Here is a 26935-nt window from a genome sequence, read left to right as displayed (position 1 = left end):
TTAACTAAGAAGCTTCTAGGCCAAGTGTAGTGACTCACACCTGTAATCCTAGCATTTTAGGAGGCCAAGGCGGGTAGATCACTTGAGCCAAGGAGTTCAGGCATGGGCAACATGATGAAACCCTATCTCTACAAAAAACACAAATATGAGCCAAGCATGGTGACACACCGTCGTTTCAGCAACTTGGGAGGCAGAGGTGGGAGCATCCCTTGAGCCCAGGAAGTTGAGGCTGTGCCACTACATTCCAGGCTGGGCAACACAGCAAGACTTTGTCTCTAAATTAATTAATTAATTAATTTTTAAAAAGTAAAACTAAAAATCATCTGCAGAGCAAAAGAAATAATCAACACAGTAAACAGACAACCTATAGAAAGGTAGAAAATATTTGCAAATTATGCTTCCAACAATGGACAAATATCCAGAATCTACAAAGAACTCAAACAACTGAACAAGAAGAAAACAACCCCATTAAAAACAGCAAAGTACATAAACAAACATTTCTCAAAAGAAGAAATACAAGCAGCCAACAAGCACATGAAAAAATGTTCAACATAACAAATTATCAGAGAAATACAAATTTAAACCACACTGAGATACTATCTTACACCAGCTAGAAAGGTTATTATTAAAAAACCAAAAAATAACAGATATTGGCATGGATACAGAGGAAAGGGACCAGTTGTGTACTGTTGGTGAAAATGTAGACTGGTTTAACCTCTATGGAAAACAGTATGGAGATATCTCAATGAACTAAAAATAGAAACAGCAATCCCACTACTGAGTACCCAAAAGAAAATAAATCATTATATAAAAAGACACCGGCACTCATATGTTTGTAACAGCACTATCCACAATAGCAAAGTCACACAACCAACCTAAGTGTCCATTAACAATTGACTGGATAAAGAAAATGTGATACATATATACCATGGAATAGTATGCAACCATAAAAAAAGAATGAAATCATGTCCCCTACAGCAAGATGGATGAAGTTGGAGGCCATTATCTTAAGTAAATCAAGTCAACGGTGGAAAATCTAATATTGTATGCTCTCACTTGTAAGTGGGAGCTAAACAATGGGTACACACACACATAAAGATGCACAGTGGCCTTTGCAGTACACTGAGCTCCACAAAGACACTGCCAGGGCAAGCAAGAGACAGGAATTAATAACCAGAACATATAAGGAACTCAAACAACTTTATAGGAAAAAAATCTAATAATCTGATTAAAAATGGGCAAATGATCTGAATAGACATTTCTCAAAAGAAGACATACAAATGGCAAACAGGTATATGAAAAGGTGCTCAACATCACATCATCAGAGAAATGTAAATCAAAACTATAATGAGATACCATCCCAACTCAGTACAAACGGCTTTTATCCAAAAGATAGACAATAACAAATGCTAGCGAGGATGTGGAGAAAAGGAAGACCTTGTACACTGTTGGTGGGAATGTAAATTATTACGGCCACTATGAAGAACAATTTGGGGGTTCCTCAAAAAACTAAAAATAGAACTACCAGCCAAGCGCGGTGGCTCACGCCTGTAATCCCCAGCACTTTGGGAGGCCAAGGCAGGCAGATCACAAGGTCAGGAGATCGAGACCATCCAAACACAGTGAAACTCCATCTCTACTAAAAATACAAAAAAGTAGCCAGGCATGGTGGCAGGCACTTGTAGTCCCATCTACTCGGGAGGCTGAGGCAGAAGAACGATGTGAACCTGGGAGGCGGAGCTTGCAGTGAGCCGAGATCACACCACTGCACTCCAGCCTGGGCAACACAGTGAGACTCCATCTTAAAAAAAAAAAAAAACAAAAAACAGAACTACTGTATGATCCACCAATCCCACTACTAGGTATACATCCAAAAGAAAGGAAATCAGTATATTGAAGAGATACCTGTACTCTCATGTTTAATGCAGCACTATTCACAATAGCCAAGATTTGGAAGCAACCTAAGTGTCCATCAATAGATGAATGGTTAAAGAAATGTGGTACATATACACAATGGAGTACTATTCAGCCATAAAAAGGAATGAGATCCTGCCATTTGCAACAACATGGATGGAACTGGAGGTCATTATGTTAAGTGAAATAAGCCAGGCACAAACAGACAAACTTCACATGTTCTCACTTCCTTGTGGGAACTAAAAATTAAAACAACTGAACTCATGGAGACAGAGAGTAGAACAATGGTTACCAGAGGCTGGGAAGGGTAACGGGGAGGATGGTTAATGAATATAAAAATAAAGTTAGATGAAATGAATAAGACCTAGTATTTGATGGCACAACAGGGTGAGTACAGTCAACAATAATTGATTGTACATTTAAAAATAACTAAAAGAGTATTAATTAGATTATTTGTAACACAAAGAAAGGATAAATACTTTGAGGTGATAGAAACCTCATTTACCCTGATGTGATTATTACACACTGCATGCCTGTATCAAAATATCTCATGTACCCCATAAATATATATACCTACTATGCATCCACAAAAATTAAAAACAAAAAAATTTAATGGAAATAATAGACACTGGGTACTCCAAAAAGGGGTAGAGATTGAAGGAGAGGGGTGAGGGTTGAAAGATTACCTGCTAGATACAAAGTTCAATATGTGAGTGACAGATGCACTAGAAACCCAATCCCTACTGTCAGTCAATGTATCCATGTAACAAACATACACATCAACAACCTAAATCCAAAATTTAAAAAAATATAAATTAAATAAATAAATAAAAATAAAAACCAGATAGCATGGACTAGATGGGAAGACTTTGTAGATTAAATTTCCTATTGAAAAATGTATTCAACAAAGACATATATTTACTTAGAGATGTTCTTAGTGTAGGAGTTTAACTGCAAAGAGAGAGACTTTGTACTTACCAAAACATATCCTCCATAGCACATTGCTGCATAATATATCAAGTGAAAACGGTTGAACAAAACATGAAGGAAATAAGCTACATTTACAGTTTATCTACTAGAGTTCGCAAATTATACTACTTTCACATTTAAAGAAAAAGCACATAAAACTTGGAAATCTAATTTGAAAACGAAGATATGTTTTGTGTGGTGGAACCAAAGCCTGAAGAATGCAATTGCAGTTCAAATATCCTTCCATTTTCTACCTGGTCATAAAAAAAATAAGAAGTATGTACGTTTTATATATAATATACATTAGGCTCAGAACTCTACAAGCTCTAATTAACATAAGCAAAAAAAAAAACTCTCACATTTTTAGTCAAATTGTTTTATGTTAAATAACACAAGCAAAATAGAAAACGGAAAGGACTAAGAATAATTCAAATGAAGACTAAAGTACTTACCAATTTGGCCAGCCTTGACTTTAAAAGGAACATCCAATTCACTCTTCAGAAGAAAGAGAAAATGTAAAGGACATCTTAAATTATTAAGCCAACCCAAAAATCACTTTTGTGTGATCATTTAAATACACATCTCTAAAGAAAAAAAAAACAAATTTTCTATATTTGAGTAACTCATAAAAGATATGTTTTATAGTCCAAAAAAACATTTTATAGGCCTGGTGTGGTGGCTCACACCTGTAATCCCAGCACTCGGGAAGCCGAGGCAGGTGGATCACCTGAGGTCAGGAGTTCGAGACCAGCGGCCAACATGGGAAAACCCCATCTCTAGCCTGGTGTGGGGTGGCAGGTGCCTGTAATCCCAGCTAATCAGGAGGCTGAAGCAGGAGAATCGCTTGAACCCAGGAGGCAGAGGTTGCAGTGAGCTGGGATCACGCCATTGCACTCCAGCCTGGGTGAGAAGACGAAACTCTGTTTCAAAAAAAAAATTTATAACTTAACCTTTGACTTTAAAGAAAGAATTCACAAGAGAAACAAAATGATAAATAGGAAAAATAGAAAAAGTTTGTAAATAACCAGGTAAACTGGTTACTTGTTTTAAGTAAACCAAATCAAATGGAAATTAAATTAAATCAAATGAATTTAAACACATGGACAATGTTTATCTGAAATTCTAGAACAGAAAAAAGAGAGTCTTTTTGCATAAACTAGTTGAAAACAATACTGAACAACAGTTCTCTCTCAAATATTTAGTAAATGAATAAATTAAAAAATCTTAAAAAAGAAAAGCTAGATTCCCAATGTATTATTTACCAAATTAGCATTTCATTTAGATAAGTTACAGACAGGTACCAACAAATAATAATGAACTTTCACCTACCTATATTTCAAACAACTAGAAAGTTCAAATAACTGTTTTTGTTCAAAGAATACTAAACAATAACTGATATCCATAATGATCATCTAAGTCTTTAGAATTTTTAAAAATTAAACCAGTCAGTACAGCCTTTCTGTTAGCTGTAACTTAATATATACTAATACTATAAAAATCTGACCACCAAAATATAGGTAATAATTAACTAAAATAATCAATTTACCTGATCATCTGATTACATCTGAACTCTATGTAAACAGGAATTGAACAGAATATTATTATAACAGTTTTACATAAAAAGTCTTTTTTAGACCAAAAAAAAAATTATTTGCTGCCAATAAGAGCAGCTCTGTCCTCCGGGAGGACAGGAAAGATAAATTCAAGGGAATTCGCATTATACAGGATACAAATGGCAAACTACAAAAACGTGGTCTCATGCTCATTTTAATCCTCCCGAAATAATTTTCACACAAAATAAATGTAAAGAACCCATATCAAATTAAAAACTCATCAATTTGGTTTAACTGGGGAAAGAAGCTACTTTGAATTAAAAATATAAATTACAAAATAGTTTATTATATTTAATTATAACCAAAACTTGAATTAGGCTAAAACAGAGTTCAAATAATTTGTCTCCTAAGTATGTTAGATATATATCCTGTCACTACAATTCTATTTATATTGTCATAAATAGAGAAAAAAAAAACCTCTATTTCAATCTATAACAACAGAATCAGAAGATCTAAATTTTTGTTTAAAATTTAAAAAGTTGGCCGGGCGCGGTGGCTCAAGCCTATAATCCCAGCACTTTGGGAGGCCGAGATGGGCGGATCATGAGGAGTCAGAAGTTTGAGACCAGCCTGGCCAACATGGCAAAACCCCATCTCTACTAAAAATACAAAAATTACCCAGGTGTGGTGGCACGCGCCTGTAATCCCAGCTACTAGAGAGACTGAGGCAGAACTGCTTGAACCTGGGAGTCGGAAGTTGCAGTGAGCTGAGATCGCGCCACTGCACTCCAGCCTGGGTGACAGAGACTCCGTCTCAAAAAAAAAAAAAAAGAGAAAAATATTTAAATATTTTGAGTACCTACTATGGGCCAGGCTCTACTTCTCATCTTATTCAAGCCACAAAGACACAGAGCTATTATATTGCTTTATAATTAACTCCACTGTATAGATAATTAAACTCATGCTAAAAGATCAAAGAAATTAAGAAGTTAGGCTGGGTGCAGTGCCTCACGCCTGTAATCCCAACACTTTGGGAGGCCAAGGCAGGTGGATCACCTGAGGTCAGGAGTTGAGAGACCAGCCTGGCCAACATGGCAAAACCCCATCTCTACTAAAAATACAAAAATTACCCAGGTGTGGTGGCACGCGCCTGTAATCCCAGCTACTAGAGAGACTGAGGCAGAACTGCTTGAACCTGGGAGTCGGAAGTTGCAGTGAGCTGAGATCATGCCACTGCACTCCAGCCTGGGCAACAGACTGAGACTCCATCTCACAAAATTAAAAAATTAAAATAAGAGGTTAGAAACCTGCAAAACTTAAACAATAAACTCATTAAGTGACTTCATAAACTCACATTTAGCCGAATAAGCTAAACAGAAACCTAATTGGTGGGGGAGGGCATTGTTTTGCTTGTTTTCAACTCAACAATAAATGACACAAATTACTTTCTGGAGCTGGAGTCCAGAAAATCCTATTTTACCTCTTAATATTACTATAATAAGGCCAGACTGTCAATATATTTCCAAAATATAATTATTAGCTATGTTATTTAAAATAAAGTCCTCATTTATCTCAAAAATATGTAAAGATACTTCCGAAGAAAAATATTTCTATAAGGAAAAAGTAAACTACAAAACTATATAGTCAAATTAGATTAAGGAGAAACACTCAGTTTCCAAGAGATACTATTTTGATTATTAGGGGAAACAATTTCTAAATCTTTAATCTCAGATTTTCCAACAGCAAATAGTTAAACAAGTAATCCTTTGAGTGATTCTATCACTTTATCTAGTACCTGGTATCAGATGCCTAGTAAGCAAAGGTTTCTAAGAACTTACCAAATTAAGTGAGTTATTAGCATAGTTTAAAAAAACTTACCAGGGCATTTTCTTTTATCTGTAGATTATCTAAAGCCACATTTCCTTTAAAAAAAAAAAGAAAAAGAGAAAAATATTACAATAACATACCAATTAGTAAATCTATCATAATGTAGTGCCAACCACTAAGAAACTGTGCTAAGTGTTAAGAATACAATGATAAACAAAGCTGACTTAAGAGGTTCCCAGCACAAAACAGTTGCTATATATGCTCACGAGTTATTAATTGTAGCATACTATAGGTTAATCCAGTGTAAAAGAAATGATAAAATATTAAACTAGCTAACATTTAAACAAACATTGGGAAAGAAGTGGGAGCTTTTTGGACAGAAGAACTTTAAGACAAAGAAAGTAGCCATCATTTTGAATGATTAAGCCAAAATCTCAAGATATAAAAGAGATGATTACAAGGTCAGATCAATCATCCTGGGTTATTTAATATGGCATCAATTAACATTTTCTTCAGAAACATGGTGTTAGTCTTTCATGTCTCCAAACATTCTACCCTCCCAATGATTACTGTATGTGCTTCTAATATTCTTAATCAGTCCAACTTTTATTATATTCATATGCTAAGTTATAAAAATACTATTACATGACTCAAATTTTAAACACTATCCCTATATTTGTTGATACACAATACTTAAATATTCATGCTCACATAAAAATTTAAGGAAAAAGTTTTCATTTCACTTAAATTATGTTAAGGCCAATAAAACTATAGTTTCAACATTAAATGCAGGCATAAATTACTGTTATCTGTTTTCTTAATAATTTATGACATATTTTTTAAAACCTATAGTAGCTACACTCCCCATTAATCTTTTTCAATCAAGTAACTTTTTCTTCTGGGTATTTTGGAGTGAATTTAAAAGTATATTTGATTTGTTTATGTCATTTTAGAGATCTGCTTTTCCCAGATCTCAAAATTATTAAACATTTATTAAGCACCTATTATATGTTAGGTGCTGGAAAGAGAAAGATTACTAGAACAATACCCCTGCTATGAAGGCACTCAAACAGCTTAGTAGAGGGGACTATGCAAAAGTAACTGCGGTTTTTGCTATTACTTTTAATGACAAAACTGCAACTACTTTTGCACCAACCTAACAATTCTCTAAAATTTTAGAAATATTCCAATAGAAGCATACACAAGATGAAAATGAGGAGCCACCTAACTGCCGAGGGAAATCAAGAACACACACAGGTTTAGGCTGGAAGGCTTAAGTAGTATTTACTGGGTGGATACGAAAAGAGGGCAAATAGTTAAGTGTGAGTAAGGCACACTTTAGAAAGCACATATGTTTTGGTATAACTGGAGGGTATAAGAAAAGGATACAAGATAAGTTCAGAAAGGTAGGCAAGGGCCAGACTAATGAAGAGCTTTCAGGATAAAAAATTCCAGACCCACCAAAACAAAGAGACAAAATATATATAACAGAGATTATGTTATTTTAGAATCATTATTCAACTGTCCTAAGGAGTAACTATTGATCTGTCCAAGCAATTTAGCTACAAGGATATTTCAGTATTAGGAGGGAAAGAAGGAAGGACAGAAGGAGGGAGGGAGAGAGGAAAGGAAGGAAAGAAGGACCTAAAGATCTAAATGTCCAGCAAGAAGGCGTAACTCACAATACATCTATTACAAACAAACAAACAAACAAAAAGTAGAAAGACATGGGGAAATGTTCATAGAATATTGAGTTTTTTAAGAAGTAAAAAAATGCCCAGATTGACCTAATTTTAAAAGTATCTATACATGCACAGTGTGTGTGCATTCCACACAAACACAGAAAAAAATGAAAAACTGTAAAAAAGATGCCATAATGCTCACAGTGGTTATTTCTATGTAATAAAGTTCATTTTCTGTGTGTGTACAGTTCTCAAATTTTCTAAAATAAGTTGTCAAAAACTATAATGAAGGAAGAAAAGAGGAAAAAAACTTCACAAATGGTAAGAAAATACTATAGTAAATAGTAGGAGGGAAATGAAAGAATACAGGCAGTCAGGAAACTTCTATAATACACTGAAAAGAAATTAAAACCTAAAATAAGGCAGTAACTTCAGGATCAAAGAGGTAGAGTCGCAGTAAAGAGTTATTTTGGAGGCAGAATTGACAGGATATCATCACTGCCCAGATGTAGGAATAATAAAGTAGTCATGGAAGACTAGTGTGTTCAGCAACCAGAGGGGGAAGAGTCCTTACATATTATATATGCACTAAAATTACATGAAGACAAATATTCCTGGATTCAAATCTGTCACATGATGAATGACACAAAATTACAATTGAGAAGTCTATTCTACCCCACAGGGTAATCTGCACAGATGGTAGTGCCTATCTGAAGCCATCCAAACTAGTTTAGTAAGATCTAAGGCCCATATGCAGACTTTCAACCCTGCTCATAAATTCTGACTGTTCTACCTAGTCATTCTCAATTGGTGGGCCAAGGGTCACCAGGAGTGATCAGAAATCATCTGCGTTGGGGATGAAGTCTTTATAACAATTGTTAAGGCACTAACATAATGTTTGTAAAAATATAAATATACTTATAAAAAATGGGCTGTTTCTGTTGCAGTGACACTTTGTTTGATCAAGTAGTAGGACAGCAGGTGGTAGTTAAGATGTGAAATGTTGAAAACTACCAATATGGCTAACAGAGTTAAACAAGTATATTTAGACTGGCAGACAAAAAGAGATTGTACTTATTATTACTACTGGGTGGTAGAATTAAAGATAGATTTTTTATTAATGTTTTTCAGTATTTTCTAGTTTTTATGAGTAGATATTATTTTTATGTGAAATTATTATGGAAATTATAAGAAGGAAAATGCAGAAATAAAACAAAAGTAAATTCACATGTCAATATGATTTAAATATTTTTATATAAATTTTTTCTATATCTAGTATTGCCTTATCCCTAGACACATAAGAATAACAAAGAAATATTGGCTGGTGCACGGTGGCTCACGCCTGTAATCCCAGTACTTTGGGAGGCCAAGGCAGGTGGATCACAAGGTCAGGAGTTTGCAACCAGCCTGGCCAACATGGTGAAACCCCGTCTCTACTAAAAAAAAAAAAAAACACAAAAATTCGCTGGGCACGGGCATGGTGGCGTAAGCCTCTAATCCCAACTATTCGGGAGGCTGAGGCGGGAGAATCACTTGATCCGGGAGGCGGAGGTTGCAGTGAGCTGAGATGGTGCCACTGCACTCCAGCCTGGGCGACAGCAAGACTCCATCTCAAAAAAAAAAAAAACAAAAAAAGAAGTATCTGTTTCTGCCACTCAGTCCAACAAATGCATACTTCCTCTTTGAAAATGTGAATGTTATCTAACAAACAGTAACTGTAACAGTGAAATAAGCAGAATACATTCTCCAAGTTATTTGCACTGAAGGAGGAGCTCTGGTTCTAATACAAAGAATAGGGAAAGAATAAGCAGCATAATTCAGATTAACAGTGGCACCAGTGAAAAGAGGTAAAAGTGCATTCCTTCATGCAACCAGTAGATGAGCACTTATCTTGGTAAGGCACTGGACTAACAAGTACTCTCCACTAAACTGCATGCTATTCTGACTGATAAATATGCAGCAGTGTCATTCCATATCCTATGAATTCCAGAAATCCTGTTTAAAGAAAAAGAATTTATAAGACCAAGATTAAACCAGATCTCCCCTAAAAATCAACCATTTTATATTTAACTGAACACCGATGAAAAAGATTTCATTTTCCTTTTCTACCTTAAGACAACATAATAATACTATACAATGTAAATAACTTTACTGCTATAGCCAGATCAGGGCTAAGAACATGTAGGAGTCATAGAAAGTTCTCAAAAAAACTGAAGGAAGGGTAAATATTTATGTCTAATCTTAAAAAAAAAAAAAACAGGGATATGGTGACTAATAATTGGAGATGAATAAACTTAACTCTGCCAGCAAGGAAAGCTCTAAAGCCAGTCCCAAATCAAGTGGCTCTAATCTTGCCAAGTCTAAACAGACTAAGGTGACAGACAAGGAAATTCTGTGAAGTGATCTCCCTTATGCTGGACTGACAGGCCCATGAGAGGAGGGTAGACAATACGCTTAGTAAGTAGGCTGTGCTTCAGAAGAGACCCCATATGATTCTCAGTAATAAACTACAAATATTTTGGATGTGCATACACTGCTAGAAAGTCACCATAGTTTCAAAGCCAATCTTGGAAGACATTTTAAGAAATACACTAAAAGGGCCGGGTGCGGTGGCTCATGCCCGTAATCCCAACACTTTGGGAGACCGAGGCGATTGGATCACTTGAGCCCAGGAGTTGAAGACCAGCCTTGCCAACATGGCGAAACCCTGTCTCTACTAAAAAATACAAATATTAGCCAGGCATGATGGCAGGCACCTGTAATCCCAGATACTCGGGAGGCTGAGGCAGCAGAATCACTCGAACCAGGAAGGCAGAGGTTGCAGTGAGTCAGGATCATGCAACTGCACTCCAGCCTCAGCGACAGAGCCAGAGCAAGACCCAGTGTCAAACAAAAAAAAAAACTAAAAGGGTAAATCCTGTATCAAAATTTAGTATTCTTCTTCAATGAACCAGAAGATGAAAATGGAATTAGCAAATGACACGAAGAGTTGGAGTCATCGCAAAAAAAAAGTAGAAATAGTTGCTAAATTATAGAAAACAACCAAGCTAGTATATTTATAAACAAAAATCAAATGGTACTGGCACAATATGGAAAAGCCTGCCTAAGTCCAAGAATGGCTTTTTAAATAATGGCCTACAAAATAAATGTAAGAAATATAGTCCTATTGTTAAATACCTCCAACCGGAAATAATCTCTCTAAACTTTTGCAGAAATTCAGGCAATACCTTTCTTATGGTACTTAACACTTAACTTTATATAAATCCCCACTCTGATTATAAACTTCTTACTGATTCTCCTCAGAGTAGGTACTCAATAAATATTGACTTCAGAATGCATATTGTACTGGGGTGGAAACAACTACAATAAGATCATAAATCTTTGTATTTTAGAAAACACTTTCAGATATATAGCATTACTTGATCCTCACAGCCTCCTAGGCAAGAAACAGGTTGTATATATTAAGCAATAGAAGCTGAGGCTTGGAGAGGTTAAATGACTAGCCCAAGAATTCTATGGCAGCCTAATAGTAAGTGGTAGTCCCAAGGCCCAAATCTTAAACACTCAATGCTATGTTCAGAATAACACTGTTCTTCCAAATAGCAGAGCATAAAGGGCACAGGATTTTAATTTAGAAGGTAATTCTACCTCCCTGGAAAACAAAAATGCCATAAAAGAATCAGATTCAGCATTCACAGGCCAGTGTGGTTGTTGGTTCCACTTTTGGTTTCTGTATTTTCAAAGAGATGTAAAAAAATCCAAAACAAAAATAACTAAAATTAATGTAACAAGGGCACAGGCAGAAAGGCAGGATACAGTCAAGGGGGTTATGTTCAGAGCATAACCAGAAGAAAAAATAGTGCCATGGGGGAAAACAGATGCAGGAGATGGTATTACAAAATGGTCATTTTAGTATTTTTTAAAGATCTATTTTTTTCCTCAAAAGACAGAAGTTCTGAAGTTATGATTTAGAACTACTGGGGACCATAAAGACTTTCAAATCTAAGCCCCTCTCACTTTATACACGAAGAAATTAAAGTCTAAAGAGATCTGGTAGTTTATCCAAGGTTATACAATTTTTTTTTGTGGCAGTACTAAGAATAGAATCTATGTCTCCCGACTCCCAGGTTAACATTCTTAATATAAAACATAGAGGTTAATCCAAAACTGCGATTAAACACAAAAACCATCCAACAAACATCATGCCATATTCCATGAAACTAGCTTTGCATATAAAGAATAGTGAAATAAAGAATGCTATGTACTTATTTTTTAAGATTTTGTTTATGTATCTATAAGATAAACATTATTTATTTGAAAGCATATCCAAGTGTTCTGACACATTCATTTTCCAAGGAGGTGAGCTAAAGTAGATGACTGAACAGTTTTTTAAAGCATCAATCAAATTATTTTAATGATTTATGTTTTAGTAAAGAATACCAGGCCGGATGCAGTGGCTTAAGCCTATAATCCCAGCACTTTGGGAGGCTGAGACGGGCGGATCACAAGGTCAGGAGATTGAGACCATCCTGGCTAACACGGTGAAATCCCGTCTCTACTAAAAATACAAAAAACTAGCCGGGCGAGGTAGCGGGCGCCTGTAGTCCCAGCTACTCAGGAGGCTGAGGCAGGAGAATGGCGTAAACCCGGGAGGTGAAGCTTGCAGTGAGCTGAGATCCGGCCACTGCAGTCCAGCCTGGGTGACAGAGCGAGACTCCATCTCAAAAAAACAAAAAAAAAAAGAATACCAAAGAAAATATTACAGCTATTCACTTCAAATGAATCTAGCTAGTCAACCCAAATTAACCAATCTAGACTCCTTTTAATGAGTTCACAGTGACTTTGTCTTCAGAGAGGAAGACAGGAAAAAGAAAGGAAACAACTCTGACTCTCACTCCTCCCATTTCCGTACTGCAACAGGAAGTTTTGGCAAAGGTAGAAAGCTGCAACATCACCACTGAACTTTCTCCCTTTCAATTCACTTCAGGGATCCCATAATATTGAGTAGTGTGGTAGAGCTTCCTAGCAGAATGGTTACCAAAGCACCAATTCTCAGTTCTAGTTCTAGACAAGGAGTGATTTTTTAATTAGTAATGCTACTTACATATGTGAAAAGGTATTTAAATTGAAATTTTTACGCACTGCTTTAACTGGTAGTAACTGAGCCTAAATATATATTATACTATCGACCTTTTCATTATTGTTTATTGTATATGCTATAGGACAAGCTAATGAGAAATGTGGCCTCCACTACACTAAGTGTTGGCTGGGAGGAAAAAACTAAAGAAAATCCCTCTACAGGTTTAGAAATACCTAGATACTGCCATCTTTCCAGTGTCAAAGCCCAAAAAAAAGCAAAAAGAGCTGCTTTTTCTTTCATTCTCAAGCTGCCCTACAGGTAGGTACCTCTTATGATAATATATTACAGTATATTAGACTATATATATGATATATTAAGTATATACTCAATATATAATATATATAATATATACTTAATATATATAATAGTCTAATATATACTAGATATATATATACAGTATATTAGCATGAGCCTGGAACTTCATTTATCTTGTCACTCTCATTGACTGTGGGTCCTTACTCACCAATATCGGTTGAAGAGCAAAATGAAAGATAAAGATACATTATTTAACTACCTTTTCTCACTATGAATGTGGAGGAAGTGGCGGTACCACTCATCCAATGAAGGATCTCACATTGTTCTTGCCTTGCTCAAATCACAAAAGTTTAAAGACAGAAGAGATGACCTTGTCTAACCTTTTCACTTACAGATAAGCAACCAAGGGCCACTTGTCAGAGACATGCCAAAAGCCACACAACTAGACAGAATCAGAGATGGAATAAGATTAAAGAGGTTAGCTCATTCCCAGTCCAGTGCTCATTCTCCTTTCTTAAGGCGCGCTGCTCCAACAATATCTGGCAGCTCAAGGGGAAGTATCAGGAGTGGGATAAAGGACAGCAGAGTAAACAGCACAGGTTCAGTCCTGTTTGCAGGGCCACAAATTCTGAGGGCATTGCACTTGGCTTCTATTCCTGGTCACCAGAGTCACCCTGGTATCTAATATGTCACAGCCTCTATGTTGATTCCACCTGTCCAGCGGAATTGAAAACAACAGAGTTCTGAGTTCTGGAGGATTTTCCTGCTGACTGCACAGAAAATCATTTTGAAAAATCAAACTGACGAAGGTTCTACATTGCAGCAATACTACTCAAATCAAATTGCAAAAGATGTGGCATTTCAACATACCTTTTCAAATATGTTACCCTTAAAACAATTATATCCTGGACACATCTCAATAGCTAAGGGCTATGCAATTTATCTCTTGGTACCAGTTTGTGGCGAACAAAAATCTACATGAACCTTCCTACTTACGTAGGCAGTACATACGCACCAAGCACTTTTCTGAACCTTGAAAGCCTGACTTACAAGCTAGCTGGCAGGTAATACTGTAAAAGTATAAGCATAAATTCAAAGGCAAATAGGGGTTTTATTTTAAAGAAATTTGTTTGGAAAATAAGAAATGTTTAGATATGTAATTATAGCTCTACACAAAATTATCACTCAATAGAAGATTGATACCTCTAAGAAAACCAACCACCACATGTTCTCACTCGTAAGTGGGATTTGAACAATGAGAACACATGGACACAGGGAAGGGAACATCACACACCAGGCCCTGTCAGGGGGTAGGGGCAAGGGGAGGGAGAGTATTATGACAAATACCTAATGTATGCAGGGCCTAAAATCTAGATGATGGGTTGATAGGTACAGCAAACCACCATGGCACATGTATACCTATGTAACAAACCTGCACGTTCTGCACATGTATCCCAGAACTTAAAAGTAAAAAAAAAAAAGAAGAAGAATATTAATGCCTCTAAAAGTCTGAAGTTAGAAGAAACTTCCTTATGAAAATAAAACAAAGACTGTTTTCCATCACCCAGCTAGGTTTGTTAATCATTATTATTATAGTATCATCAACAATGACAAAAGATTTTGACATAATCTATCTCACAAATACATTGAGTGTTATATATCCACTTTACAGATTAGGAGACTGAGAATTGAAATGTTGTGCCCAGGATCCCACAGCTAATAAATAATCAAGGTCTCAATTATCCACAGTGGCCAGGATTTTTAAAAGGAAATTCTGCTTAAATTACTTTTAAAAATACATAAGAATTGCTTGGCATTAAATCTATAAAGAATAGAAACAGAAAGACAAGTTTATTTGCTTTGCTTCTCAAATTTAAAGGCAACATCTAAAGTATACTTCCTGATTCTGGACATTCCAGTCATTTTCCCCAACCTTCTCAACTTTTTTTTTGGAGACAGAGTCTCACTCTGTCACCAGGCTGGAGTACAGTGGCGCAATCTCTGCTCACTGTAACCTCTGCCGCCCAGGTTCATGCCATTCTCCTGCCTCAGCCTCCTGAGTAACTGGGACTACAGGCGCCCACCACCACGCCCAGCTAATTTTTTGTATTTTTTTTTTTTTTGTGGAGATGGGGTTTCACCATGTTAGCCAGGATGGTCTCGATCTCCTGACCTCGTGATCTGCCCGCGTCGGCCTCCCACAGTGCTGGGATTACAGGCACGAGCCACGGCGCCCAGCCTCTCAACCTTTTTTAATTGTAAATTTCATTATGAATGTCTATATATATATGTGAATATATGCACAGTATGATCTTTTCCAAATCATGTTAACACAATATTTCAATTCTTAAAACTACTTCCAAAGATCACCCAAGCAAAGATTATGCATTTTTATTGACATGATACCTTTCAGTCACTTAAGATATCAATTTCTCTCTCGAATTATAGATTTCAGAAGAGTAACCTACTTCTTCCGTGTCCTTTTTAACTCCTTACTACAATTTTTTCAGCATCCAGGAGGTCCCTTACAAATGCAGAAGACAATCTCAGTCTTCTCCTTAGATTAGGGTATCTCAACTAACATTTTGAGCTGGACAATTCTTCATTGCAGGAAGTTGTCCTCTGCATTGTAGAATGTTTAGTACTCCGTGTAGAATGTTTAGTACTCCGGGGTCTATCTGCTACATGCCAATAGCACACTTCTTCCCTCAGTGTGACAACCAAAAATGTCTCAGACACTGTCAAATATCCCCTGGGTACAAAGTCACCTCCCATTGAAAATCACTGCTTTAGGCTAGTTAGATATACCAGTTAAGATGTATCAAAGTAGTTTATCAATTGATTCTAAAGAATAGTAAGATCAGGTATGTGAAATATTTACAAGATGAATTATTTTTCCCTTTCTCAAGACTTGAAAAATCAACAACAGCAACAACAAAAAACTCTGTGAACTGTAAACCTTATCTGCTAAAGCAAATAGTTGTCAAACAAGATTAGATAGAATTTTCAATTTTTGTAAAACTTGTCAACATCATGGATATCATAAAATATCAGCTATTTTATTAAATTAATATTCCCATTTGTATACCCAAAAAAGTTGAAGACAAATTTCTTTAGCAATATTTTGAAAGAACAGGCAAAATCAACTCAGAAATCTTGCCTTCCAATTTTATTGAGAAATTAGGGTTATCAACAACAGATTGTGCAATAACGATAAAAGCTCGTGACTTCTAGTTTTCTTTATAGCAACCACAAAAATAAAAGGCAGCAAAACTTTATAGAGGCAGAGCTGTGAGCTGATAAAGCTAGGAGAATCCCTGACTGGTTGCTCACTGGACATAACATGTGAAAGAAATGGGTTTATTTGCTCAGACCTATTATAAAGTTAATGTTGGCCACTGGCAGAATACCCTATTCTAAAAATTTTTAAATGAGATGAAAGAAAGTCTTCTTTTCTAGATTTCACCAAAAAAAGACAAAAGGGGAAATAACATAAAATTACATTTTTAATTTCAGTTGTGAAAAACTTCAAAATCTTCAAGCAGTATACTCCTCAATGTCATCGTAAAACCATTATTAGAAGAACAGAATATTGGCATCACCTTAGATGTTACCTACTCCAACCTCCAACTTTAAAGATAAATGAGAATAACATTTGATGGCAACGTAACCTTTGACTAGATCCATACGTTTTATCTTCTTAAAAAGAAAATGTCTAAAGTAAATACGGCATAATATAACATTAAAATGAGTAATCACATGAAAATATTATATTATTTAAACTTTTAAACTTCTATTAAAATATATTATTTAAAATATTATTATATATTAACTTCTCAGAATTTAAAATATTTTTTCTATAAAAGTTTAAATTAAGATGAAGAAACTAAGGCCCAATAAGTTAAGTGGCTTGTCCAACACAGCACACCATTCACTAGGCCTATTCAGATTTCAGATTTGCAACTCCAGTGCATTTTCAAATTTCAAATGTTTACAAACTATAAGGAATCACTGGAAATGATATTGCCAGTATTCTGAAGAAACACTTGATTTCTGCATAAGGTGCTGGTCATTTAATTCCTTAAATCTATCTTTCTTTACTTCCCTTTCTTTTACATTGTATTGAGTGTGGTGGGGAGATATAAACAAAGTATGTACAGTAGGCCCTCCATATTCACGGATTGAACTAACTGCAGACCAACTGCAGATCAAATATATTTGGGGAAAAAATAAAAAATATAAATTCGGCAATAAAAATAATGCAAATTAAAAAACAATAGAACAACTATTTACATAGCATTTACTTGTATTGGGTATTATAAGTAATCCACAGATGACCTAAAGTATACAGAAGGATGTGCATAGGGTACATACAACTACTAGGCCATTTTATTTAAGGGACTTGAGCAACCTCCGATTTTGGTATGGTCAGGGGTACTGAAACCAATCTCCCATAGATACCAAGGGACTATTGTATTGTTGGGCAAACCACAGTGAACCAATCAAATGATCAGCCACCTATTAAAAACAGGCTCTTGGCCAGGCACTACAGATCACACTTGTAATCCTAGCACTTCGGGAGGCTGAGGCAGGAGAATCACTTGAGTCCAGGAGCTGGAGGCTGCAGTGAGCTATGATCTTGCCACCGCACTCCAGCCTTGGCAACAGAGCAAGACCCTGTCTCAAAAAAAAAAAAAACAGGCTCTTCCGCAATTCAGGGTATCACTTACGGTTCTATAAACAGAATTGCACCCTATATGTTCCATATATGTAATTATAAATTTTAGAAGCCAGGTTTAAAAAGAAAAAAAGTAAAACTAAAAAACACAGGAAATACATTTTAATATTTAATTTAACTCAATATATTCAAATATTATTTCAACACATAAGCAACATAAAAATTAGAGGTATTATATTTTTTCTCCTACTTCTTTAGGAGTAACACTTATTCAAAACGATGTTTTAATTCATGTTAACAGCACGTCTCAATTAGCACTAACCTCATATCACGTGCTCAACAGCTACAGTGGCTAGTGGTTATCCTAGCGGACGGGGAAGTCTATAGCTATTTGTTGCTCCTTGAATTAAAAGTAGATCCATACGTTTGAGTCGTTTTTTGAATCTTCCTCCAAAGCTGACAGAGTTCCCACATCAGTGAGAAAGTCCCAAAGTCCTCAAAGCTTAACACGTAATTCATGCAAACGATTAAGCTTGTTGAAGAGTGCATGTTTAAGTACACTATTTATTGAATACTTCTATACGCTTAATCTCCAGGATAAAAACTTTGGCATAAATTCCTGGGCATACAACCAAGCAGACACCTAATTAATGACGATGTTGGTCGAGGCTTGAATTTCTCTCTATTGCTCCAAAACAAAATTCAAACTCCTCTTCGTATTGACGGAAAAGTAAATATTAAAGGAAGAAATCATTTTCACAGGAGCTGAAAGCATTAAGAGTAAGAATCCCTAAGCATATGCCTTTCTTAAAGATCTGCCTATTCCTCTCAAACCCGGTAATCCTAAAGAGAAGGAACCCAGTTCTTGCTCCCTGTAAAATGATAGTGAAGATAACTGCGAAATGCAATTTCCTTCTTCTTTTTCCTTAGTGCCATTTCGAGCGTATATGACCAGACAAGCATGCTCACTCCACGCGGTACCAAAGAGAAAGGGCTCTGTCTTTATGCTGTAGGGCCAAACGGGCCACGCTGAGTGCAGCGAGAGGACCACAGAGACGGGCAGGGCGGGGACGGCAGGGGCAGGGCGGGGACGGCAGGGGCAGGGCGGGGACAGCAGGGCCAGGGCTTGGCCTCGGGGGACTAGAAAGGTGGGAACTTTGGCAGCGCGGGCGGGATCCCGCCGCATCTCCCCAGCCGGGGTCGGGACTGGGACCCCGAGAATCCGCGGGCGGCAGAAGCTCCCGTGTACAGCACCTGCCGCACCCGGATGGGGAGTCTCGGGCGGCGGAGGGAGCAGGGCCCGGGCAGGATCCCGGACGGAGCAGCCCTCGGCTGGGCCCTCAGCGGCCGCAGCTCGCCGGCCGCGCCCCTCTCGCTTACCGCCCCAGATGCCCAGCTTCAGCTGGGACTTGTTCAGGTTCTCCACATAGTCCCCCAGGAAGCGGTTCAGCAAGTCCGCGACCACCGACTCCAGCACCATGGTGGGGCTGAGGCAGCTTGGGAGGGAGGAGCCGGAACCGCCCGGCGCAGCTGAGGGCGGCGACCAGCGCTGCGAATGACAGCCCCTCCGGCGCCGGCCCACCCCGGCGCCGCGCGCGTGACCCCGCCTGTGCGCAGGCGCGCCGTCGCCCCGCCGGTAGCTGCGGAGGCCCTCTACTGATCCCGAGGCCTTGTGGGCGTCGCAGCCCCGGCCCTCTGTGGGGCGCGACGGAGGCGCGCAGGGGAAGTTAGCTTGAGCCTGTCTCGGCAGCCGTGCACGAGAAAAAAAGGACCTTCGAGAAGAACAAGGGAGGGCAAGAGTTACCAAGCACAGGGTCATCTATGTGGCCGCTCTGCTTTCCCGCCGTCACCTGCTGTTGACCTCCGGCCGCAGCGCTCTGTCCGGAGCCGCCGGGCCTGGAGTGTGCGCTGAGCGTCACCTAGGCAACCACCCTTGTACCTCTGGATCAGGTGGGGGAAAAGGACCGACTGCGTTCTTGTGCTGCTGGAGTTGACTCCGCCTGGGGCTTGGTCTCTGCTTCTTGGAAACACACAGGTTTTTTTTGTTTTGTTTTTTCGAGACAGAGTCTCGCTCTGTTGCCAAGGGTGGAATGCAGTGGCGGAATCATAGCTCACTACAGACTTGACATCCTGAACTCAAGGGATCCTCCTGTCTCAGCCTCCCGAGTAGCTGGGACCACTGGCGCGCGACAAAAAATTTAAAAGTGAGAGGAGGGGAACAGAACCACATCAAATGGCAGATATCATAGAATGAGAACTGAATATACGCGTTTTGTGGGAAACTCATTCTTTCCCCTTTCTCTAAGATTCGCTTTTAATTCACTAGCCACTGACTAGTTACCTATCTCATTACAGAAATAAAAAACAAAACGTAGTAGTGCCTTTTTAAATATGAGTTACTTGTTATTTATGTCACTTTCTTCCATGCTATCGTTGAACTGTTTTTGATGTAGCACGACCTTAAAAGCAGAGCTTTTATACCACAAGGTCTTTCAACCCTTGTGAAATTTAACCACCCATTGACACTCACCTCTTTAGATAACTGGACATTTTTTCTTAAAATATACTTCCAAAAGTTGTTGAGATACAGTAAACAAAGAAATCTAAGAAATGCTGGTTATTTGTAGTCACCAGCATTTATTAAGTGCTTTGCGACGAGGAAGTGTCTGAGAAAATATTCGTGTATTTTTCTTAAACAACCTAGGCTTGCACAGGATCACAAAGAAAAATCTTTAAGTTTAAGGTCCACTGGAGAAGAAAGAAAATAAAAATGGCTACAATTGGTGTTGTGTATTAAATAAAATTTAAGGTACAAAGAAAGACGCAGTCAGTTCTAACCAGTGAGATCACTTTCCTCTCCCACTCCTGCATACTGCAGTCTACTTTAAGAAGATAAATCCTTAACCGTTTGTTTTTCCTGCTGGTCACACAGACAAAATACTAGTAAGTACTTTGGATTTCTTCACCATCCACAACCAAGTAACAGCCCAACCTGTCTATTCTGCTTTCGCCATCCTTCCTAAATTCTCCATGTTTTTCTTCCGGACCATGCCATCTCATTGAAACTCACTTCCTAGCCTCCAGTTATTCCTTCCTCCAATCTATTCTCATGAACACCAGACTTGGTTTCCCAAAGCACAGGTGAGCTTAAGTTAGTCACCTGCTCAAAAACATCCAATAACTTCCCAGTGTTTAGAACACTCTCTTCAAACTTTCTCCAGATTCTTTCTCGTCATACACCCTAACAATCCCGCTTCCTTTTTACATTCACACTGACTATGCACCAAGAGGAATGTAAAGAAGCAATATATGTTCTGGTTGACGTAAGGCATGTACCATACAAAGTTAAGAAAGAAACCAATCCAAGGATGTATGAATAACAGTATAAGATGATAGGAAAGATGGCACAGGCAACATAGCTTGGTCAAGCAGGTGGAATAACAGGCACAATCTTTTGGGAGAAGTGAGGAACACTAATGTTCTGTCTAATAAAGTAATTCCTTACAGTTCTATGGTATGACGTTATAATTTTGAAAGAATAATGTGTAAATGTGCTTTCATATGCATCATTAAATTTTATTATGTTTCATTTATACTTCGTAAGGCGTCATGTCATCATGCGAAGGTAGGCATTTTCGTGTAATCCTCACAAAAGATCTGTGAGGTAAATAATGCAGGTAGTATGGTCCTCATTTTATAGAAAAATTAAGCTCGGGAATGTTAAGTGACTTACCCAAAATCACACGGCAGATATTAATTTCCTTTGCTTCCCTGAGCACTGCCACCCTTTTCTCTTCCAGTAATTACACAATTTAATCAACACTGGGCTATTAGTCATTCTCAGAGATCTTACTTTAAACTGTTCATGGCAGAAAAAATAAATCTCAGTGGAAAATTTGGCTCTAAATTTTTGGTACAAAAAAATGCTAGTACCATATAGTATAAAAAGCTTTAAATTTTACCATTTTCCATTTTCAGCATGTTTTAAGGGATTGATTATGTGCATTCAATAATGCCCCAAATCTTCCATTATTTAACAAGTCAGAAATATACAGTCCCAATTTAAAACAAACTATAACCAATGTCAAGAAACACCATTAGCACCCTTAGGTATGGCATTATATCAGAAACAATTTGGATACAGAGGTTAAAGAAAATGAGCATTCTAATTAATTCTAGTTCTTGCTTTCATTCTGGCTTAAGAACAATGCGAATGACAACAAAGGAAATTACAGGACTAAACTTCAATGAGGGACTAAACAAAAACAGATGAGCAAGATATTATTTCTGTTAAAAACAGAAATATAGGTTAGGGACACTTAAAAATTAACTGAAAAATGTTTGGAAAAAAAAAAAAACTTCACACTAACCATACCCTATTCCCTAACCCTAGAGTTTTTGGAGAAAAGCACAAAGAATCTGGGGGAAAGGAAATGGAGGAGAAAGCTGGAGTATAAGCCATGACACCATGGACTGCAGGAAAAGTTAGGGAGGTTAACTAGAAGAAAGCACGGGAGTGGATTGTAGAATGTTAGTGCCAGAGGGAGGATCATCCTGTTAATCCAACCCCCTCAATTGACAGATGGAGACACTGAGTGCCAGGGAGAATTAAGGGTTTGCCCAAAGTCCCACAGGTTAGTGACTGTCAGAGCAAAAACCCAAACCCAAGTGTCCTGACTCCCTGCTCTGTATTCTTTCCAGTACTCCATACTCTAGTTGTGTTGAACAAGGTGCATAAGTCAGAACACTGGTCTTTTATTGGTTGTAATCTCTCTTCTTGCTTTCCTTGACACTCAACCTCCTATATTTTGTAAAATGTTTAATTTCCTTTTACTCTTAGAGCACCTCTGTTCTCAATGGTATGTTATCTATTTATGCTCACTTTACAGAATTGTTTTCCAGCTCCAATACTGGATGTTCCCACAGCTACAGCTGGGAGCTTGGAACAGTGACTGTCTTCCTCTGAGTAGATTTGTGTGTTTTGGGCACCCTGTTACACCATCCTCCCAAGTACTGGGTGGTTGGCTCATGCTTCCGAGTTAAGTAAAACATAAGGCTTAACAGGGTCACAGGGACCAGCCACACAACAGCAAATCTCTGCTATTTTCAAGAAATCATGTACAGGAAATGCTATTAAGGTTTTACTAAAGAAGGTGAATCATTAATAAAAACAAAGTAAATCTGCTTTGCTTGCCTGAGGAGAAAAATGTTTCTAAAGGAATCCATGTGTGAATCAGCTAATCCCTGGCCAAGCAAACATTCATAATAAAATAATGATAATAATAATAATAGCTGTTAGCCAGCGCTTAACTGCCAGCCAAGCATTTTCATGCATATATTTTTAACCCCCATAACAATCTTATGTGGTCGGTATTACTACCCTCATTTTATAACTTGAGCTCAAACAGGTTCATTAACTTGCTTAACAACTTTTCAGCCAGCTTCTCAGACTGTAAACTCTGATATGTGCTCCTAATCACTTTAAACAAGGGCTCTCAACAGGGCTAACAACATCTTGTCTCATGAGAAAAGCTGAGTCAGAACACATGCACATGGCCCTCAAGTATATAATTTGGTAAAACTTTTCCCATAGATTTAGCCCCGGCCCAAGAATTTCGGCAAAGAGTAGCGGTGATTTTAAGACAAAGAAGTAGGCTAGGTTAGTGGCTCACACCAGCCTGAGCAACATGGCAAAATCCCATGTCTATAAAAAATACAAAAATGAGCCAGGTGGTGGTGCATGCCTGTAGTCCCAGCTACTCAGGAGGGTGACATGGGACAATCACCTGAGCCTGGGAAATTGAGGTTGAAGTGCCCATGATTGTGCCACTGCACTCCAGCCTGGGCATCAGAGTGAGCCCCTGTCTCAAAAGGAAAAAAAAAAAATGGCATAGCTAGTCAAGGGCACAGTAAATCCAGAGAACCATTCATTAATCCTGCCCCCTACTAGAAACAGATAAGTAATGTTCAGGCCAGGTACGGTGGCTCACACCCATAATCCTGGCAATTTGGGAGGCTGAGGTGGGCAGATCACTTTGATCCCAGGAGTTCAAGACCAGCCTGCTCAACATGTTGAAACTACATCTCTCCAAAAAAAAAAAAAAAAGTCGGGTGTGGTGGCTTATGCCTGTAGTCTCAGCTACTTGGGAGGCTGAGGTTGGAGGATTGCTTGAGCTTAGAAGGCCGAGGTTGCAGTGAGCCAAGACTGTACCACTGCACTCCAGCCTGGGCAAGAGAGTGAGACCCTGTCTTAAAAATAAATAAATAAATAAATAAAGTTCAGTAGTCTCTTCTCACGCCTGCCTCACCCAGATGGAATTCAAATAGTTTATCCTCATCATTTTATTCCATCATTTATGGATTTACATAGCTGATAATGATCTTTTACAGACAACCTGTATCCACTTGCCTAGCATGGTGGCTGGAACCCAGAAAACATTCAGTACATATTGTTTTGAATGAATGAACTAATGAGCATTTGCTGTCTTCTATAATAATAATATTACATCTGACATTGTGTATGTCAGGCCCTATGCTAAACTCTTCATATTCATTATCTTTATACTCATGATAACCCTGTAGGTTGACACTATTATGAATTTTAAATTTGATACTGTGGCTTAGAAAGGTTAAGTAACTTGGTCAAGGTCGCATAGCCACCATTCTGGCATTAACAGTAGATCCGATTTCAGATCCAATTTTGTTAACCACTATACTTTACAACTTTCCTTCTATCTTTATTAATAATAATCAGTTCTATGTATTTAGTACTTACCATGTTACAGGCATGGTGCAAAGTATTTTACTTTATTATATTAATTCCCCAAACAGCTCATTTATACCCAGTAGTAGGTATTATTTCCTCCATTTCCCATCATTATGTGACTTGGATAAGGTACTTGACCTCTGAGACTCAGTTTTCATCGATAAAAGAAGGATGATCTGAATATGCAGGGTTTCTGTGACAGTTCTACAGACTATATGTAAATCATCTAGCACAGTGCTTGTGTGTCCTGGAAACAAAATGCACATGCCCTATCCTGAAATCACTTTTGCATGAATTCAATTTAATTCATTAAACATTATTTAGATAAGTGAATAATCTGCAAGGCAGTATCTTAGGCAGAAACATCTGCCTGAACGCTGAACAAAATGCCTCAGATCTCTTTCAGCCTGAGCTAACTGGAAGCAACTCTCTTACAAAATGAACACAGGTTAGTTTTCAAAAGGAAGGAAAAGGGTCTTTCTGGTGGGCACAGCCTAGAAAGGCCAGATGTGGTCAGGGCATCTCCAAAGGATGATTCCAACTGCCCAGATGCATGCAAGTGTACATTTTCCCAATAAAAAATCAGCACACATGGCTTAAGAAGTAGGTTGTGATTTTTTTAATTGATACATAACGTACACACAATAAAGTGCTCTAATCTTAAGTGTACACTAGTTGATTTTTTTTACATATGGATACACCTCTGTAACTCCACCCCGATCAAGACATGAAATGTTCCCCCTAACCCAGAGTGGTTTATAATCAGAAAAGAACATCTAAAATCAGAATTGGCAACCGGAAAGCAAGTAAAGAACTTCGAAAGCTGGGCAAACGGGAAGCTGGATTCGGGGAAGGGTATTAGGCAAGAATAAGACAAACCGGTCTTGTCTTCATTTTAATGGTGAATGTAGAGTACTTCTACGTGTTCACATTCATTACGCCCGTCGATCCTCACAATGACTCTGCGGTATAGTAGAGACTTAATACCATTTTGCATGTGAGGAAACAGAAACTTGTTCCGGGTTTCCGAGGAAAACACCTTCACCTGAAGCCGGAGAGAGAAAGAACCGGGTCTCCAGGCCTTGCTCAAGCAAATCCAGCCACGTGGCAGAGGGAAAGGGGAGGGCCTGGCGTCAGGTTACCAGGCAGCGTCCCTCTGCTCGGCCCACTGGCACGCGCTCCCGGCAACAAGTATAAAAGCTCAGGCCGGCTGTCCTTGAACACTGGTGCTGAACCCTGCCGCGCGCGCTTTGAATTTCCCAACGGCTAAGCGCCTCTCCTGGTCGGTGTCCCAGGCAGAAAGGTGCAGAGACCCATCTGACGCAGGACTTCAGGTATTTCAAGAGGGACGCATCGGCTTTCTTAATTCCCCGGGGAATTCGTCTGAGGCTCTTTGCCTCTGCAAGGGGAGACCAAGCCACAGTTTCCCGGAAGGAATAACAATTATTTTAATTCTAGCTGAGGACTAGACAGCTATAGTCCAGAGTCAGGAAACGATTGCAAGGCAATCGTTGGCACAGAGAGCAGAGCGACTGAAGTTACAATCCAGTATTTTGTGAATCTCTGCCTTAGGCCAGCGAGGGCGAATAGAGATTAAAACAAGCTCCAAAGTGTGTATTACAACGGCGTTGAGATAGGACAAGGGAAAAACAATTGTTTTTCGCTCACTGAAAAACAGTTTGCAACAGCAGCATGCCGAGCAGTTTGACTTGTTTCGGGAAAGGCAGGAAGAAACACCCCGAAAGTATTAATAGAAGAAAAGGGACAGGAATTACTGCATCCCGAGGGGCTCGCTCTGACGATCTTTGTGCCTTTGTGCGTTGCAGGCAGACAAGCTCCAGCAGAGTGTGGCCAGATGTGGTGCCTGGAGCGACTCCGCTTAGGTCCTGAGTGCCTTCGGCGGAGCGGAGACTGGCTTCTCTCGGGTCGGGCGCGCAGAGCCAAGTCTCGTACCACCGCCGCGTGCGCAAACGTGCTCACTCCGGACCGCATCCCCGAGTTCTGCATCCCACCGCGGCTCGTGCCCCGCCTGGCCTTGGCTGCATTCCGGAATTCTTGGGTCGAAGAAGCAGAGATGGACGAGGGCGCCGGCCGCACGGACTGGGACCCGCGCTCGCAGGCCGCGTTGTCGCTGCCGCACCTGCCCCGTGT

At 38.7% G+C, this 26935-nt stretch overlaps 2 protein-coding genes and 1 long non-coding RNA gene across 4 annotated transcripts in view; 2 read left to right on the top strand and 1 right to left on the bottom strand.

Moving 5' to 3' along the window:
- VPS13C (vacuolar protein sorting 13 homolog C (S. cerevisiae)) overlaps positions 1–19593 on the bottom strand; it is a 187757-nt gene extending 168164 nt beyond the window's left edge. The window contains exons 1-3 of one of the 2 annotated variants that reach the window (XM_011940470.1): positions 19399–19593; positions 6315–6358; positions 3336–3378 (exon numbers count right to left, since the gene is read on the bottom strand). In XM_011940470.1, the coding sequence (XP_011795860.1) occupies positions 3336–3378; positions 6315–6358; positions 19399–19498 (187 nt within the window). In that variant the 5' untranslated portion in view covers positions 19499–19593. The remainder of the gene's footprint in view (positions 1–3335; positions 3379–6314; positions 6359–19398) is intronic. The other variant, XM_011940469.1, reaches the window with a different exon arrangement.
- A 34-nt stretch (positions 19594–19627) lies between these two features.
- LOC105510586 lies at positions 19628–20388 on the top strand. Its single transcript, XR_001001579.1, has 2 exons — positions 19628–19968; positions 20083–20388. It is a non-coding gene; the product is annotated as an uncharacterized LOC105510586 (long non-coding RNA).
- A 5618-nt stretch (positions 20389–26006) lies between these two features.
- Positions 26007–26935, top strand: part of C2CD4A (C2 calcium-dependent domain containing 4A) — a 1885-nt gene continuing 956 nt past the window's right edge. Inside the window, exons 1-2 of the mRNA XM_011940568.1 lie at positions 26007–26118; positions 26611–26931. Coding sequence (XP_011795958.1) covers positions 26640–26931 — 292 coding nt within the window. The 5' untranslated portion in view covers positions 26007–26118; positions 26611–26639. The remainder of the gene's footprint in view (positions 26119–26610; positions 26932–26935) is intronic.

The sequence above is a fragment of the Colobus angolensis genome, unplaced genomic scaffold (assembly GCF_000951035.1).
Source record: "Colobus angolensis palliatus isolate OR3802 unplaced genomic scaffold, Cang.pa_1.0 Scaffold19, whole genome shotgun sequence".
Taxonomy (NCBI): Eukaryota; Metazoa; Chordata; class Mammalia; order Primates; family Cercopithecidae; genus Colobus; species Colobus angolensis.
Note: the sequence above shows the minus strand (reverse complement) of the source record. Positions and strands in the feature narration are given on the sequence as shown.